Genomic DNA, 15,779 nt, shown 5'->3' with positions numbered 1-15,779 from the left:
AGCACACAGTTATAATAATCGTTTAGCCAAAGATATCTTCATAAAAAATATAACTTTTAGTACATATTTATTATTTTTAATTATTTTATTTAATAATGGTCCAAAAAAAATTTAATTTTAAGATCTATAATTTTTTTTTATAATGTAATGTACAATGTAATTTTACATGGCAAAATGCAAAGTTTAAGCAAAATCGGTCGAATAGTTCCTGAGAAATTGAAACTTAAAAATACGACTTTTTTAAAATTTGAGATCTCTTGAACTATTCTACCGATTTCGCTCAATGTTTGTATTTTATCTTGTAAAGTAACATTCTTTAAAATTATGCAAAATACTATACATCTTACAATTCAAATTTTTCGAGCATTATTAAATAAAATAATAAATACTTATTAATAGCTTTATTTTGCACAAAGTTATATTTGGGTAAACTAAATTTATAATTGTATGCAAAAATATTTTAATGCACTTAAAAGATCTTAAGATATGGCAAAATTCTCAAAAAATAAAATTATTATTAAGGGGTCCAAACCTTGAAACTCTCTCCTGATAAAACTATGGGAACCATATTTTGAGGGTCAGGAATACTAATCCGTCGAAAAAAAGATATGTTTATTTAGATAAAGTACGCTTTTGCGTCTGATTTCGTAGCTCAAAATATCACCTTCTCAAGAAGTTAATTAATTCGCATATTTGAAGTCACCCCTCAAATAATTAAGATAAAATCCTAGAACGTGAAGATCCGATAACTAGATCAAAAATTATTCTGGGTGGCCCATTTTTACATTTTGCGTACTGTAGATATTTTATCGAAGTAGTTAGTCAAAGAAAGAGTGTTGAAGGAAAATTAACGTAGAAGACTACAATTGATATGAATCGTTACGTTATTTTTATCGCCTTGAGAGACAGTTGAGCAGAATTAGTAGTTTTTATGATGTGAAAAATATCCGATTGAATAGAAAATGCTTTTAGTATTTTAAAGAAAGCAAAATCCTCAGTTTATAACTCAAAGCATATTTTATTATACCATATTATATGAAATTATCCGTGAGGTGTCTAACACAAAGGCATTTCATCTGAATTATTATTATTATTATTATCCTTATCACTATTATTGATTAATTTTAAAAAAATCAGCATCAGAAAGGTAAGCCATTGGAGTGCCTTAAAACTACTCATGTTTCTCAGATCAAAATTTAATTAAATAGTGTGGGGAAAACAATGAGCATTAAAATTAGGGAGAAATGCATTATTTGGCTGTTAATCGAAAACTGAGCCAACTACTAATTGAGGTCAAGTGATTTAAACATTTGGAAAAATATTTAAAAAAAAGCACGTTACGTTTCAAGGTAATCTTGAAATTTAAGGATTCAACGATGTTAAAAAGCTAATAATTAATTTGCTCTAAGAGAATAATTAAGAATTAACAAAAAGTTATTTCTAACTTAATATTTTTAAATAAAAGATGGCCATAGTCTACTTGTAAATTTAGTTCTATTAAAAACTGGTAATTTTAGTAAATTTAGTTCCATTCAATAATAATATTTTAGCTGCTTGTATCATTAAATTAAGCTGAATAACATCACGTGATCCCTTTCTTAAAAGATAAAAAATATATATCGTTTTCAATTTCATACATTATTAATTCTTTTTTTTTTTTTTTTTTTTTTTTTGCTTTAACTGAAAGTAAGAAACTCTAATCATGCATGTTTATTACAGAATATATTGTAGAATATCGTCGTCACAATGAAGATTGGAATCCCGTTCACGTACCCCGAGATAAATCGTTCTTCCAGCTCAGTCGTCTAGAAAATTCCATGACATATGAAGTACGATTGGCAGCTTACAACGAACATGGACGAGGGGAGTTTTCTTCTACTTTATCATTCACCACAACAGAGCGAGGTATTTATTTTATTAATACCCAACTTTCATATCCCCTCCTTCATACATTATAACTTCCTTCCTTTCTTTCATAACTCCCATCATTATAACCGATTAGTGGAATTAGAAAAAATATATATATATTTGAATGAGTACGAATAAAATAATTTTTAATAATTATAGTTCATTTCCTAAAATAGTTGAATTAGGAAAAAGCTAAGAATTGTTTTTAATGATTTAGGTTAGATCTAATGTAAAGATATCAACATCCAAGATGAGCTTTATCTGTCATCTTTTTACTAATAATGAATGGCTGCTAAAGTTCACCAAAATGAGGGAGAATTTAAGATGTTCCTATTGGATCAAAACAAAACAAAACTTTTAAATTAAAGCCAGGCTTTCTATAATTATTTCCATGTTAACATTTTTTTACAGTGGCTAAATTTAATTTTCTTCTTATTTCATTTTCACAATAGCGTAGCAGATATAATAAAAACTTTCACCTGAGATTTCTAAAAAATAATATAATGGCATAATTTTTGAATGGCTATTGTTGTACTTTAGCTAATGAAAAATATATTTTGTGTATCTTACAACAACATACTTACAATTACTATACATTTTTTGCAATGGCTAAATTTGGCTTTCTTCTGATTTCTTGTCCACATAGCGTAATTAATGCAATAAAAACTTTCACCAGAGATTTGTAAAAAATAATACAATGTTATGATTTTTGAATGGCCCGTGTTGTATTTAAATTAATAAAGAAAAAGAATTATGGATCTAACTACGTTATATTTACAATTACATCACTTTTTTTTTTAAAGAAATTTGCTTATCAGACGGCTATTTTACATCTAATTTTTTCTATTTTCTCTTCTTAATATTCTTGGTATCACTATCACTTCAGGGCAAAGAATTCTGTATCACACCTATCTTTTGAGGACTAAACTATAAACTTTAACTAACAACCTACTAATTTTAATTCTTTTCCCCCAGAAACCAACATCGGCTTCCGATCATCAGAAGAAGATATTCCTTTCTATTTTAGACATTATTTTGTGCTTCCTGTAGCAGCCTCCGTAGTCGTCATCGTCACTACAATTGTATTCGCCTGGGTCTGCTACAAAAGGGTTGTATTCAGACAACACAGGCACCTGGGTAAGTTGCTCATGGAATTCAAAAATATAGTAGGGTCCCGATTATCCGAGTTAATGATGACCACGACTAACTCGGATAACCGAAAAACTCGGTTAAAGCGAAAAGTATAAAAAGAGAAAGAAAAAGAGTAAGTTTAAAAGTAATATACTTAACAAATACCAAATTTATACGAGTACACCACGTACAATTCATCTTATAATTAAAAAGCTTACTTAAAGAGCATACTTTCCGAGAAGGAAGGAGTTTTTACTTTAAAAAATCCTTGATCGTTTTTTGTTTTACATTACTTTAACGTTTTTCTGCAGCAATGTTTCGCTACTTTTTTAGGGATAACTGGAATGCTGATGTCACCTCTTCTTGTTGTTCTATATATTCAATAGCGCTTTCGATAGCTTTTGGTCCACATGTATGAGAGATTTTTGTATGTTGATTTTAATCGTCACTGCCTTTATCATCTTCGCTAGAATTATTTTCATTGTTGACGATAATAACGATCATTTCATCCGATCTAGCTGTTGGATTTCGTTTTCCTGAGTGTTTGGAAGATAAAATTAGGAATTTTTTTCGGAGATAGTTTTAAAAATAAAAGGTAAACTGGAACAACCACAAAAAATCCTTGAAATATTTGATAGCTCGGTTAAAGTGGAAACTCGGATAATAGGGACTCTAGTGTAATAAAAATCTGCTATCACTTGAACGAGTTCGTTCATAAAACGAATGAATTGAATGTCGCACATTATGAAAATAGCACTGAAATTAAAACATTATGTGAATAATAAGTATTTTTTACGTATAAATAATCCCTCATGGTAATTAAAAGGCTTCTTAAGTATATAATTCTTTCTAAAATCCTGTAATAATCTAAATTTAGCATAGTTAGTAAAAATTTTAAATATATTAAATTGAGACCTAGGCACACGTAGCTAAATATTTATTTTTTAATGCCCACCTGGAGAATGACCTTTCGTCATACAGGCATGTGAAGAGCAGATTTGTTGGGCACTCTTTCTGGGGCACCATATTAGGTGGGCCAACGTTGCTCCTATGGTAAGAACACATAGTACAGAGATGGAAAGAACATCCATGCCTTGCCCGGAATTCGAACCCAGAACCTTTCTGATGCAGGGTCAGTTCCCTGACCCTTACACTGGTCGGTCGGCCTAGCTTAATATAAAATGCAGTTTTTCTACAGAATTCAAATATTTTTGAAGTCATTTTACAGACAACGGTAATATTTTAGTGCAATCTTAATTGCAAAAATACTTCAGTCATGTTGCAACTAATGTGAAGTAATATTTAAGTAATTTATTGGAAATAAGTTTTTAGCTATTTGATTCGTTGTAGTTCATATGAGGTCATTTTCAAATCATAAATTTAAGAAATAGTGAAACTTAAAATCGTTGGGTGATGCTGTAGTAAATTTGAAGTAATTATAGTCATTGTTTCAGAAGTTTATTTTCTGATATATCTACAGGAAAACTACAACTATTTTGTATTGTTGCAGTCTACATTTTGTAAAATACGATTAGTTTGGTTTATTATTATTACTTTAATAAAAAAAATCTTTCAGTTTCCATACTGATGCTATTATTCATATGAATAATTAATTTAGAATTCGATGTTCTTACCTATTTTCATAAAATACTATTGGTATTCTATACAAGATTCATTCTTTAGAATTTATTTATTGCAGAAAGAGATAATATTTAAATAAAAATTATACAAGTTATTGAACATTTTGGAATTTTTAAAAAAAAATAGACTTTTTTCTAATTCAAACTTTTTTAATTTGAAAATAATTAAAGGCCATTTCTTCATTTCCAAACAAGGCACTGAACGATGCCCAAGTTCACCTTAGTCAGTATTCAATAGTAATATTTTAATGTTATTCAATATTCAATAATCCAATTCAATTCATATACTTTCATTGTAATTTATATACTTCTTAAATCGAATTGATTCTAAAAACCTATGTTAATAACCGGTTCGTAACATAAGTCAATGTTAACAATATTCATTAGCCACAATCTTCGCTCATAATAAAGTAATCTAAAGTTATTAATGTAACTTGTGTATAAATGATGGTGCTGATTGCGATAACATATTATAGTGGAATGGTTTTTTTCGACTTAACTACTTTTACCATTTTCCAATTTAGTATAGTTTCTCGAAAAACCTATGCTTGGTTATATTTATCTACTTTCTGAACCAGTATGTGTTCAATTGAAACATCTGTTTATATTACAGTCCTTCAGCAACAACTTGCCGGGCATCTTCCTGATGGTCAATTAACCCTACATCGTGACGGATATATTCGTCCTCCAACATACAGCCCTCCCTCCAGTCGACGAGGTGTTGTTACTTCGACGTCCATTGTAGGTATCTTGAATCCTGGTGATGGGTATGATGCCCCATGGGATGTCAAGAAGCAACAACAGCTACAGCAACAGCAACAGGTACAGCTTTTAGCGCCTGAGGACACTGCAGCACGACAAAATCACATTGAATAAAAATATACGTTCACTTCATTGCTGAAACGATCAAAAATGAACAATGTAAATGTTAAATGATGATTTTAGAACTTACAAGTTTTCTTTTTTCTTGATGTCAAAATTTTTAAAAATTTAGATTCTTCACTACTCTTATCATTCAGATTAAAAAAGTCTTTCAAAAAATTATTGGTAAGTTATTGGAGAAAGTTAAGTAAAGTTTTATATACAAAAAGAATATAAAGCATTTGTATTATTATCTTGTTAATTAAATCGCTACGAAATTGTTACCAAAATCAAACATTAACAAACAAACAAATTATTGTCATTTCTGAGCTACGCTTTGATGTTATTTGAATATTAAAGGATATTATTGTTATACTCGTTAAAATTATCGGTGTGATTTTTACAAATTTATGTTATAAATTTTCGTTTGTCTATGATCACAGTATCATAAATGTAAGAAAGAAAATGTTGCTGCCTGATGTTATAAATGTACCTTCCTAACTTTTAACACGTAACTTTCCTCCGACCAGCTTGGTGTGACAAGAAATTCACAATGATTTGGTTTTCCATCTTTTTTCTCAGGTATTTACTATCTACTCTCTACGGTATAAAAATAAAATATTAAAGAAACAGTCATCTTTTTAACATTCTTACTGTCGTTGTCAGAGTGTTAAAAAGATGATTATTCCTTCAATATTTTAATATCTTAAAATGGTTATCTAATTCCAAAGGTAATTGATTACAGATAAGAATTACGAGTAATCAATTGCTTTTAATTGTGATTACAACCAATCATAATTTGGATTTCAATTATAGTCTCCATTATGAGTAATTATGAACAACACTTCGAAGGAATCTTCATTGCAAGTAATTATGATTAAAGATTTGTAGTAATCATGCTAGAATCTATGATTGCTAACAATCAAGTAATCATAAGTTACTATTACAATAACACTAATTACTTGGCAAAGTCAAAATTGTGTAGTTACTAAAATTTTACTTTTATTTTACTATTCTTATCAAATCTTACTATTATTTAAATTTTACTTCGATTATTTTACTAAAATATTACTTTTATTGAAATTTATTCTATGTAACATGACATTTATTCTATGTAACAGGAAATATAGTTTTATGTAAAAATAATTTTCAACAGAAATCTTAATACTTTAAATCGCTATAATAAGTAATCAATTCAGTTATAATCGCGGTGCATGACTATACAATTACGAGCATGGTAATTATTATTTCTTGTAATCATTGATCACAATTACAAATAGTAATCGCGGCATATGATCATAATTATTATAGTAATCATGACATGTGATTACCCAATCAAAATTATGAGCAATTGATTATAGTGCAATCCTTATCTTAATTAACAGAGTTATAATTGATTTTTATAATTGACGCTCGATTCTGGGATGACAATGAATGAGGCTTAAAATAACATTTTGTAGTCTCGTGCAACAGCAAATTGTTAAACGAGTGTTGCAAAGTTATTAAATATTTTTATTTTCATGCCTGATCTATTTTAAGTAATTTAATTCAACATTTTAGAATTGTAAATAAAAAATCCTGTCATACAATTAAAATATCAATTAAAAGAAAATATTTATTGCTTATTCAACACATTTTGTATCATGTCGGAACAAGAAAATCGAACAAATTGGACCAATATTTAAATTGAGTTCAACACTTGCTGTTTTTAATTGGTAACGTTTTCAGGTGTTTTATGTTTTAAGCAGAATAATTTTAACGACATTCCATAAAGTTTGATTGGAATTAAAATCAAATGCCAAATTGTAAATAAGTTTAGATGAAACTATGAATGTATTTGTTAATGACTAGGTCTTCCTTGATACAGAAGTGCTGTTATTTTGGCACTTAAAATAACCTTTAATGAAGCACGAGGTGTGCTTTCCTTGTAGCTTATCTTCCATTTGTGAAAGATAATGAAATAGAAGAAAAAGCAACTTAGAAAAAAAATTATGATAAATTGATTAAGTTTAAACCTTAGTTTTAATGTGCCCTTTTTCCTTATTTCCCATTCAGTCTGTCTGTCAATTTCTCTCGACCAAAATATCAAATAAAAGGTAAAATGAATTGTTTGAACTTGTATCGATATTTTTATCGATACAAGATACCCTTTGTATCGATATTTTTATTCTACATAGAACTGAATGAAGATACGTGCTTATGTGATCCTAAAAAACTGAAGAGGTAAGATATTACTTGATTAAAAACTTTCTTCGTTTCCAAAATATACAAATTGGAAATAACAATTGACATATTCAATCTTGATGCTCTAGAATCTTAATTTCTTCATATGAATGCTGATTCCCTTATGAACGACATTAGTTCCTCGCCAACTCTTCATAGCGCATGGAAATGCTCTTTACCCTAATTCCCCCCCCCCCCGCTCCTCTGTTTTTTTTCTTCCTGTCCTGGGTATTTTCTTTTTTTTCTTTTTTTTTCTTGTCTCAGCTACTGTGGTTTCTCTAGATTCGTTTCTCTTCATTAGTTTTCGAATTTTCGTTGACAATTTTACGTTTTATATTTTAAATCACTTTTGTTTCTAAGTAATTTCTGGCAAATCTTGAAAATGGGAGTTTATTTTTGAGTTCTTGAAATATGTGAACTGTATATTTATTTTTTGAAGTGAATGAAGTTTTTAATCAAGTAATATTGTGAACGTTCTTTCTCACTTTCCACTATCGTAAAGTTACTCATTAGTTGGGATAGACATAAATATTTTCTAAGTTGCTCTTTCTAATAATGGAACTGTGGACATATCCATCAACCATGTCAGATGTGAGTGAATTGTTTTACATGGAATGTTCTGTAATAACTCACACATTTTTAAGAATTCCTTGCACAAAGTTTATACAGCTGTTGTCTTTTGCTCGCTCATAGTTTTGTTACTTTTATAATTTTGATACTGACTTTAATGTAATGTTTCATATTGTGTCATATACATGGGAACAAATACATTGACCCGGTGACTATCTTTCATTAATCCAATAAACACTTCCATAAAATTCGGATATCGTTGAATAATTGAAAGATGAAATTGTGAATTTATGCACATTTACTAGTACGAAAAAAGGGTTATATCAAATAAAAATAATTAATCTGATTAAAAATACCATTTCCTTTACTATCAATTTAATAATACTACTGTTTAAAAATATAGTTTAATTACAAGACTGATTTAATTGATGTTTCCCTATCATCGCAAAAGAAGCTGCTTCTGAAGTATAACTGAGTTTCAAAAGATCAAAATTGAAATATCTGGTCAAGCTGGAAGCTATAACATACCTAAAAAAAAGTACCTAAAAGCTTTAAAAAATAAAATACTTGACAGATATTACTAAATATAAAACTAAGGTGTATGATGTTATCAAGGAGGAATGATAAATAGATGACAAAATCAATGGCTTATTTAATAACCTAACGGTGGCATTTAATATTTAATCCTGCTTTTTCTAAAATACCGTATTTTTCAATCTCATCGAAGTGATTGAAAAACCTATGCGTGCTTCTAAAAGCTATAAAATTTTCTCCTAAGATAATATTTAAATAAACTAAAAAAAAAATTTTTTTTTCATTTTTAAGCATTTAAAAAGAAAAACGGAATAGTAAATTCAGATGCTTTCAAAATAATTAAAATCTTACTTTACTCCTTTTTAAAAATAAAAAAGATATGTTTTTTTACAAAATAACACTTTTTTATCAGATTTTTTTATTTTAATAATTAAATCATTTTAATTATAAAGAATTTTAATAATTTTTCTAAAATTTTCTTTTTGAATGGTAGTGCGAGAATTTGTTTCATCAAAGGTAACGTAACAAATTCGGATTATGAAAATTACATGAAATCATTTTCCTTTTTTTTTAGTTTTCTTTAATTCACTTTTCAGTAACGAAATTAAAATAAACGCCTATATCAATCTCCTCCCTTTTTTAATACTTTTTAAAATAAACGATGCATGTAGTCATGATGTAGTCACAACTAAAAACATTATAAAACTCATAAAGAATTCTGCAATAAAAACCACATCAAAAATTAAAAAACTTTAATGTTAAAAGCTTAAACTGTATTTTTCCCTCACTACCACGTCTTAAATAGGCAGAGAGAAAAAAATATTCACTAAAAATTTCTAGCACGCCTACAATAATAGCATTTTTAAATGTTATCAGCAAGCGACAATTCTAAAAGAAAATAATGCAGTATCATTTAACATATTTAACACATGGTTCGCTGCACTTTGTTTTTAAAAAATTTAATAAAGATAAAAAGGAAAATGTTCTAATCTACAACCGCCTTGAAATTGGAGGAAAGCCAAACGATTTAACCACCCTCCGTTCTATAATTCAACAATAGCAAATGTTTAAACTGAAACAAATGTTTTATTCATGAAGTTAGCTCATTTGAATTTTCTATCAACAGATTCAAAGGATATCACCTTTTTTTGTTTAACCGTTTTTTAGACGCCTAAGAGCTCTACATAAATACTTAACGAAATACATGTGGCAGCAATAAAAAAAAAGAATACAAGTTTTTGAGAAATTGATTTTCGTTAATCTATTTCGAAAAAAAACTAAAATATAAAGAAAATATAATTTTTTTTTTTTAATTTCGATTTTTATTGCTTTTAGGTGTCCTTTGAAATTTAATTCTATTTTTCCGCTTTAAGGATGCTTTTATTAAGTAATTATATTTTAGTCATTTAGGGGGCTTTTAAAAAGTGCGTAAGCACTTAAAGGAGGATTTCGTAAATTGCTTACTTTTGCTAACAAAAGGTATAAGAAATATAGTATGCATTCTTTATACAACATCAGCCCAAGTCAATGCAATGACTTCGAGGAAATTAGAGTGATGGTAACGAAAAAAAATCAGTCTTCATTCTCTTAAAACGAGGCAGGTTCTTGAAAACCATAAACTAAAAGTATACTTTAATTCGGAAATTTAAAACAAAATAAAGCCAAGGGAAGGAGTAATTGATAAGAAAGGGAATCCGTTTACATTCTCTTAGGCAGATATTTGAAAGCCAAAAATTAAAAATGTATTTTGATTCGGAAATTTAAAACAAAATGAAAACCAAATGAAGCAAACTAGAGTGAAGGATACGAAAGGGAATTCTCGACATTCTCTTAGAGCCGGGCAGGCATTTGAAAACCATAAACTAAAAATACTGTTTAAATCAAAAATTTGAAACAAAATGAAAACACATAAATTTCAGTGAAAAATAAATTACAATTTCTTTAAAATTTTGTTTAGCCATACAAATAAATTAGTTCTTTCATCCGAGTATCATGTTTTGAACACTAAAATGTGCTTCACTCTACAAATTCTTTCTCTTATAGTACAAATAATCAACTGGTTTCTAGTTATTAGTATAATTTGCGCAAAATTAATGTTATTAAATTGCGCACTGTCGTACCGAAATATTGAACTCTATGCAAAGTCTACATTCCTAATCTTTATTAGTTCCAATTTTATACGCTTCAATTTATAATTTAAGTGTTTCCATATTTTATTCAAAAATCAAAGTTGAAGTATTTTTTTTTTAAAAATTCCTAGAACTGGCTACTTATTTGGTCAAATTAAATTTTTTGTTTTTTAAACTTATTTTGAAATACTTTTCAAAGAGCAAAGTAATAGCTTTAACCATTAACGATAAGGAAGTATTTTAAGTTTAATCCCTACCAGGTATAATTATAATAATTAATTACCGATTTATGATTAAATGAATTGAAAAATATGACAATAAGAAAGAAAAAAAAACATTAAAATTATTTTTGCAGTCATTGGACACAGTAAATTAAAGTGAGATGCTGTTATATAACCACAAAAGTCCGTTATGTGTTAATATTGTCGAATACTGTGTCCAATAGCAGCAAAAATAATTTTTTTTCTCTCTATTGTCACATTTTTGAATTAATTTAATCATAAATATGCAATTAATTATGATTAATTATTATAATTATACCTGGTGCGAATTAAACTTAAAATAATTCTGCAAAAAGGAACTGCTTCCCTCTAGTTAATAATTGATTACATGTGGTATAAGCTGTTCTTAAAAATATTAATACGGTATTATTTAATATATTACACATTATCTAATAGATAGTAGACTACAATACTAGTTCTTAAAATTATTCTAAATATTTGTTCTAAGAATTGAAACAAACTTTGAGGGCCGAGGTCCATTCTTTGACTTTACTAAGACCCACCGAGTAAATGCGATATACGAGCTCGAAAAATACATAGAATCGAAAGTCCTGTGGTCGGTTGCTGAGCTGCACCATGGGCACAAGAATCAGGACAAAATTTCCTTCTAATCAGATTTATGTTTAAATTGAAAAAATGGCGCCATGGATGAATGGTGCTGCTATCTATAAGTGGGGTTCTGAACCAAGACATACTTTCACCATAGCCGCGCTATCTTGTCAAACGAAATGCGCACAGTCCTGACTTAATTCGAAGGCCAATGGCTGGTTCGCTTGACTTGTGCAAGAGTCTTTAGAAACAATAATAAACTTCGAATAATCAAAATGAAACTTTGCATCTTAACTCCTTTAAAATACATGGTATTATTGAAAAGAGCACAAACTTTTTAAATATCATAAACAGGTATTTTTTAAAATGTGGAGGAATTTTATTGAATAATTAATGAAAGAGTCACCAATCCAGAGATTATATGTGTCTAAATATTGCACAAAGTCTACTTTTCTTGTTTCCTTATGATGTATAGCAGTTATTATCTATCAGGAGATAAAGCTGAGATTCATAAGTTCTAATTTTGTTACAATGAAGTTTGTTACTTTTGAAGCTTTCAAGTTACAACGTGTTTCTTACTGTTTTTCATATGTCTCAGTATATGTAAAGAAAAAAAATAAGGAATAAATCGGTGTTTTGAAAACATTGTTTTTGCTCATTGTTGAAAATTTTTTTAAAACAAAGCCAAACGATAAAAGTTTTAAGTAAATAAGAATTATATTTATTTAAAGTAATATAGAACACTTAAGAAACCCACTATCATCAAAAGTTTAAAATTGAAAGAATGAATTGGGCTGCTCATATTGCTAAAATGGATGAAAATAATCCAATAGAGAAAATTTTTGCGGCAAAGCCTGTCACCAGCTGAAAAAGAGGTTAAGTCAAAATGAAAATTTGTGGAATCAGATTTTAAAGTGATTGAGGTAGAAGATACGGGGGTTAGACACTTCTATTCTCTCTTTTTTTTTTCCCCCCATACATCTCGAGAAATACTCGGAGAATTATTTATTAACTTAAAAAGTGCTTAGAGCGTGCGATTTCTCAGACATATCAATACAATTTAAAGCTTTTTTTTACAGGTTTGAGAAAGTAACAATAAATTACGAGTGGAAAAAAAAAGTTTTTTTTAACATTCTCAGCCAAAAAATAAAGCTTGCAACTTGTATCAATTACTTTAGTTATCATATGCTGCACAAAATTCTGTAAACCTAGTTTAAATATTCAAGAAAACATGGGCATTTTTATAAAAATAATGAAACTAATAATTTTATATTACGCTTCCCTAATAACTGCAAAAATATTCAATAAAATGAAACAAAATTTTAGCGTACTTTTTAACTAATAACTAAAATATCATTTTAAGCTTTAGAAAAACATATGTTGTAAAAAATTGTGCAAGATATGAACATGTAAAGACATCCTTTCGTATTGCGAATGCACAAAAAAGATAAATTTTTTTAAGAATTATTTTACTGAATTGTATTTAATAACTTATGAAAAAAATCTTATTTGAATATTTTGAAAATTTAAGAAGTTACTAGCAATTTTCTAAGCAGTTTTCGTAAATTTGGAAAGTAAGCTTTGAATAGTAAGGGGTTTTCACAAATTTTACTCTGCATTATTAAAACAAGATTTATTAAAAATGACATCAGCATTATGTAGGACCACCCCTATTAAATTATGTTTCATTTCAAGTTTACTTTCCCAATTCCATCATTTTTGAGTATATTCATTTATTAAATTTTGTTCCATGGTACAAAATTAAATTTTTGAGAAGAATTAAATTTTGTAGTTTTCAATAAAAAAGATACAAAAGCTACTTAGAAAATTTCTAGAAACTTTTTATACTTTTAAGATATTTAAATTGAACTTTTTTTATAAGTTATCAAATATGATTCAAAACAAAATAGGGAAAAAAAATTTAAGCTTTCTGCGCATGTGCAATATGAAAGGGCTAATTTAAAGCTCATATCTTGCACAAGTTTCAACAATTTTTTTTCCAAATTTTAAAATATTTAAATAATTAAAAAATTTTGTTTATAAATGTCTATATCTCCATGAATATCGGTTAGGTTAACAAAATTTTTAGCAGTTATTGCATACGATTCAGGGTGGCCACTCAAATCAGATTTCAAATTTCCCTGATTCTTCCAGGTTTTCCAGATAAAAATCTTAAAATTTCCAGGTTTTTGTTTCTTTTTTTTTTATGAAGTGTAGGATGTGTCTATATTATAAAATATTTTATTCAAAATGTTATTTTCTTTAACATATCATCTTGAAAAATATAATTTATTTTGACAATTTGGCAAGATTTTTTAATTATTTTTTAATGCTTTGGTACAAAATTTTGAATCAAAAATCATATATTGACCAACGAAATAGTAAAATTAAATAATAATATATAGTTAGTTCTTAAAAAAAAACTTTTTAAAAAAAATTAAAATATGTTATAAAAGGTTAAAATGAAAAAGAAAAAATTAGAATTAATGCAACAAATTGTCGACAAACATTGCTGTTAGCGATTGTAAAAAAAAATGTGTGATTGGTTGATTTGCTGAGAAAAAATAATTCACAGATTTCTTTGAATGGATACAAAAGCTTTCAGAAAAAGAGTGCAATATAAAATCTTTTATTATAAAATTATAACCAACCAATTTTTGGAGAATTTTACAAAGTTAAAAATACAAAAACATTTTGTCAAAATGGAAAAAAATTACTACGAAAGCATCGGAACTAACTTGAGCCGTAAATGGATTCAGCCCAAAGACAGAATTTAAAAACAGAAGCTAATATCCTAATCCTTTCTTCCACCTCCACCACAATCTTTCCCAAATTACACAGTCCCATGGCGGTCAAAGGTTTCTACATTCGTTTAGCAACAGTGGGAGAATTTTATGTGGCATTCTAGTTTAACAGAGCTGGAATGGAACAAATTTTGATGCAAGCAAAGTATCGCTAAGTTGATGATATTTCAACTGTTTGGAGATACATTTCCGTCTAAAAAATGTGGGTATAAAGAATGAAATAATTTAAATTAAGAAAATTAGTAAAAAATTTAAATTAATGAAATTAAAAAAATTATGAAAGAAAAAATTTCCAGCTTTTCTTTAAAATTCGCTGACTTTCCCAGGTTTTTTCCAGTATAAAAAAATTCCCTGATAATTCCAGGTGGGTGACCACCCTGTTGATAGAAATTACAAGCTTATCACTATAGTTTTTTTGCATTAAGTGTTCAAAAACATTCTTTATCATTCACAATTTTTTTTTTTTTTTTTAATTCTCTAAGTATTCCTTGAAAAGTATGAAAAAATGAGTTAGTATAGAAGTGTTTCCATATTTTGTCAAACCTTCCTAGGTTGTCCTGTAGCAATTTTCGAAAGAACTTGGCCCACCATGGGTTGTCGTGCCAAATACAATAAATAATTTTTTTAAAATTTTATTTTAAATAAATTTTTCCAGTTAATATTGCTAATTTACGTCAGTATTTTGCTTGACTTCTTAAAATTCGCAATAAAAGCGAAACTAAAAATTATTATTCGATCACTAAAGAGAAAAGGACATCTTTATTACAATTCTAATTTTAATTTACAGTTTAAAGCAATATAAAAAAGTTTTAAATCCTTTTGTGTTAAAAGATAAAAATACTAAAAAAACTCCTTATGCTTTTGGGACCATTAATAGCTAACTACAATACAAGTGGGCATGAGATGCCATTTGCAGAAATCTCAATATAATTACAGACTTGTAATTAAGTGTTAAAGCTAAGTTAAAAATCTTCATGCAAAATCTAATTTGAAAACTTTTTTATCAATTATAAAAGCTTAAGCAAGAAAAAGTTGTAAAAATAAATATCAAATCAGAAACTAATAAAAAATTAACATATTGCTTATAAAAATGAAATTGTCAAGAAATATTTTAAGACAAGACTTCCATTCAATTCCTTTTTTAGTTAC

General features: G+C 27.8%; 1 protein-coding gene across 1 annotated transcript in view; it reads left to right on the top strand.

The window, feature by feature from the left end:
* LOC107454944 (cell adhesion molecule Dscam1-like) overlaps nucleotides 1-5,925 on the top strand; it is a 174,479-nt gene extending 168,554 nt beyond the window's left edge. Inside the window, exons 12-14 of the mRNA XM_087157201.1 lie at nucleotides 1,720-1,905; nucleotides 2,884-3,045; nucleotides 5,293-5,925. Coding sequence (XP_087013327.1) covers nucleotides 1,720-1,905; nucleotides 2,884-3,045; nucleotides 5,293-5,555 — 611 coding nt within the window. The 3' untranslated portion in view covers nucleotides 5,556-5,925. The remainder of the gene's footprint in view (nucleotides 1-1,719; nucleotides 1,906-2,883; nucleotides 3,046-5,292) is intronic.
* Nucleotides 5,926-15,779: the final 9,854 nt, after the last annotated feature.

The sequence above is a fragment of the Parasteatoda tepidariorum genome, chromosome 2 (assembly GCF_982258835.1).
Source record: "Parasteatoda tepidariorum strain Cologne lab strain chromosome 2, Ptep-v5.0, whole genome shotgun sequence".
Classification (NCBI taxonomy): domain Eukaryota; kingdom Metazoa; phylum Arthropoda; class Arachnida; order Araneae; family Theridiidae; genus Parasteatoda; species Parasteatoda tepidariorum.
Note: the sequence above shows the minus strand (reverse complement) of the source record. Positions and strands in the feature narration are given on the sequence as shown.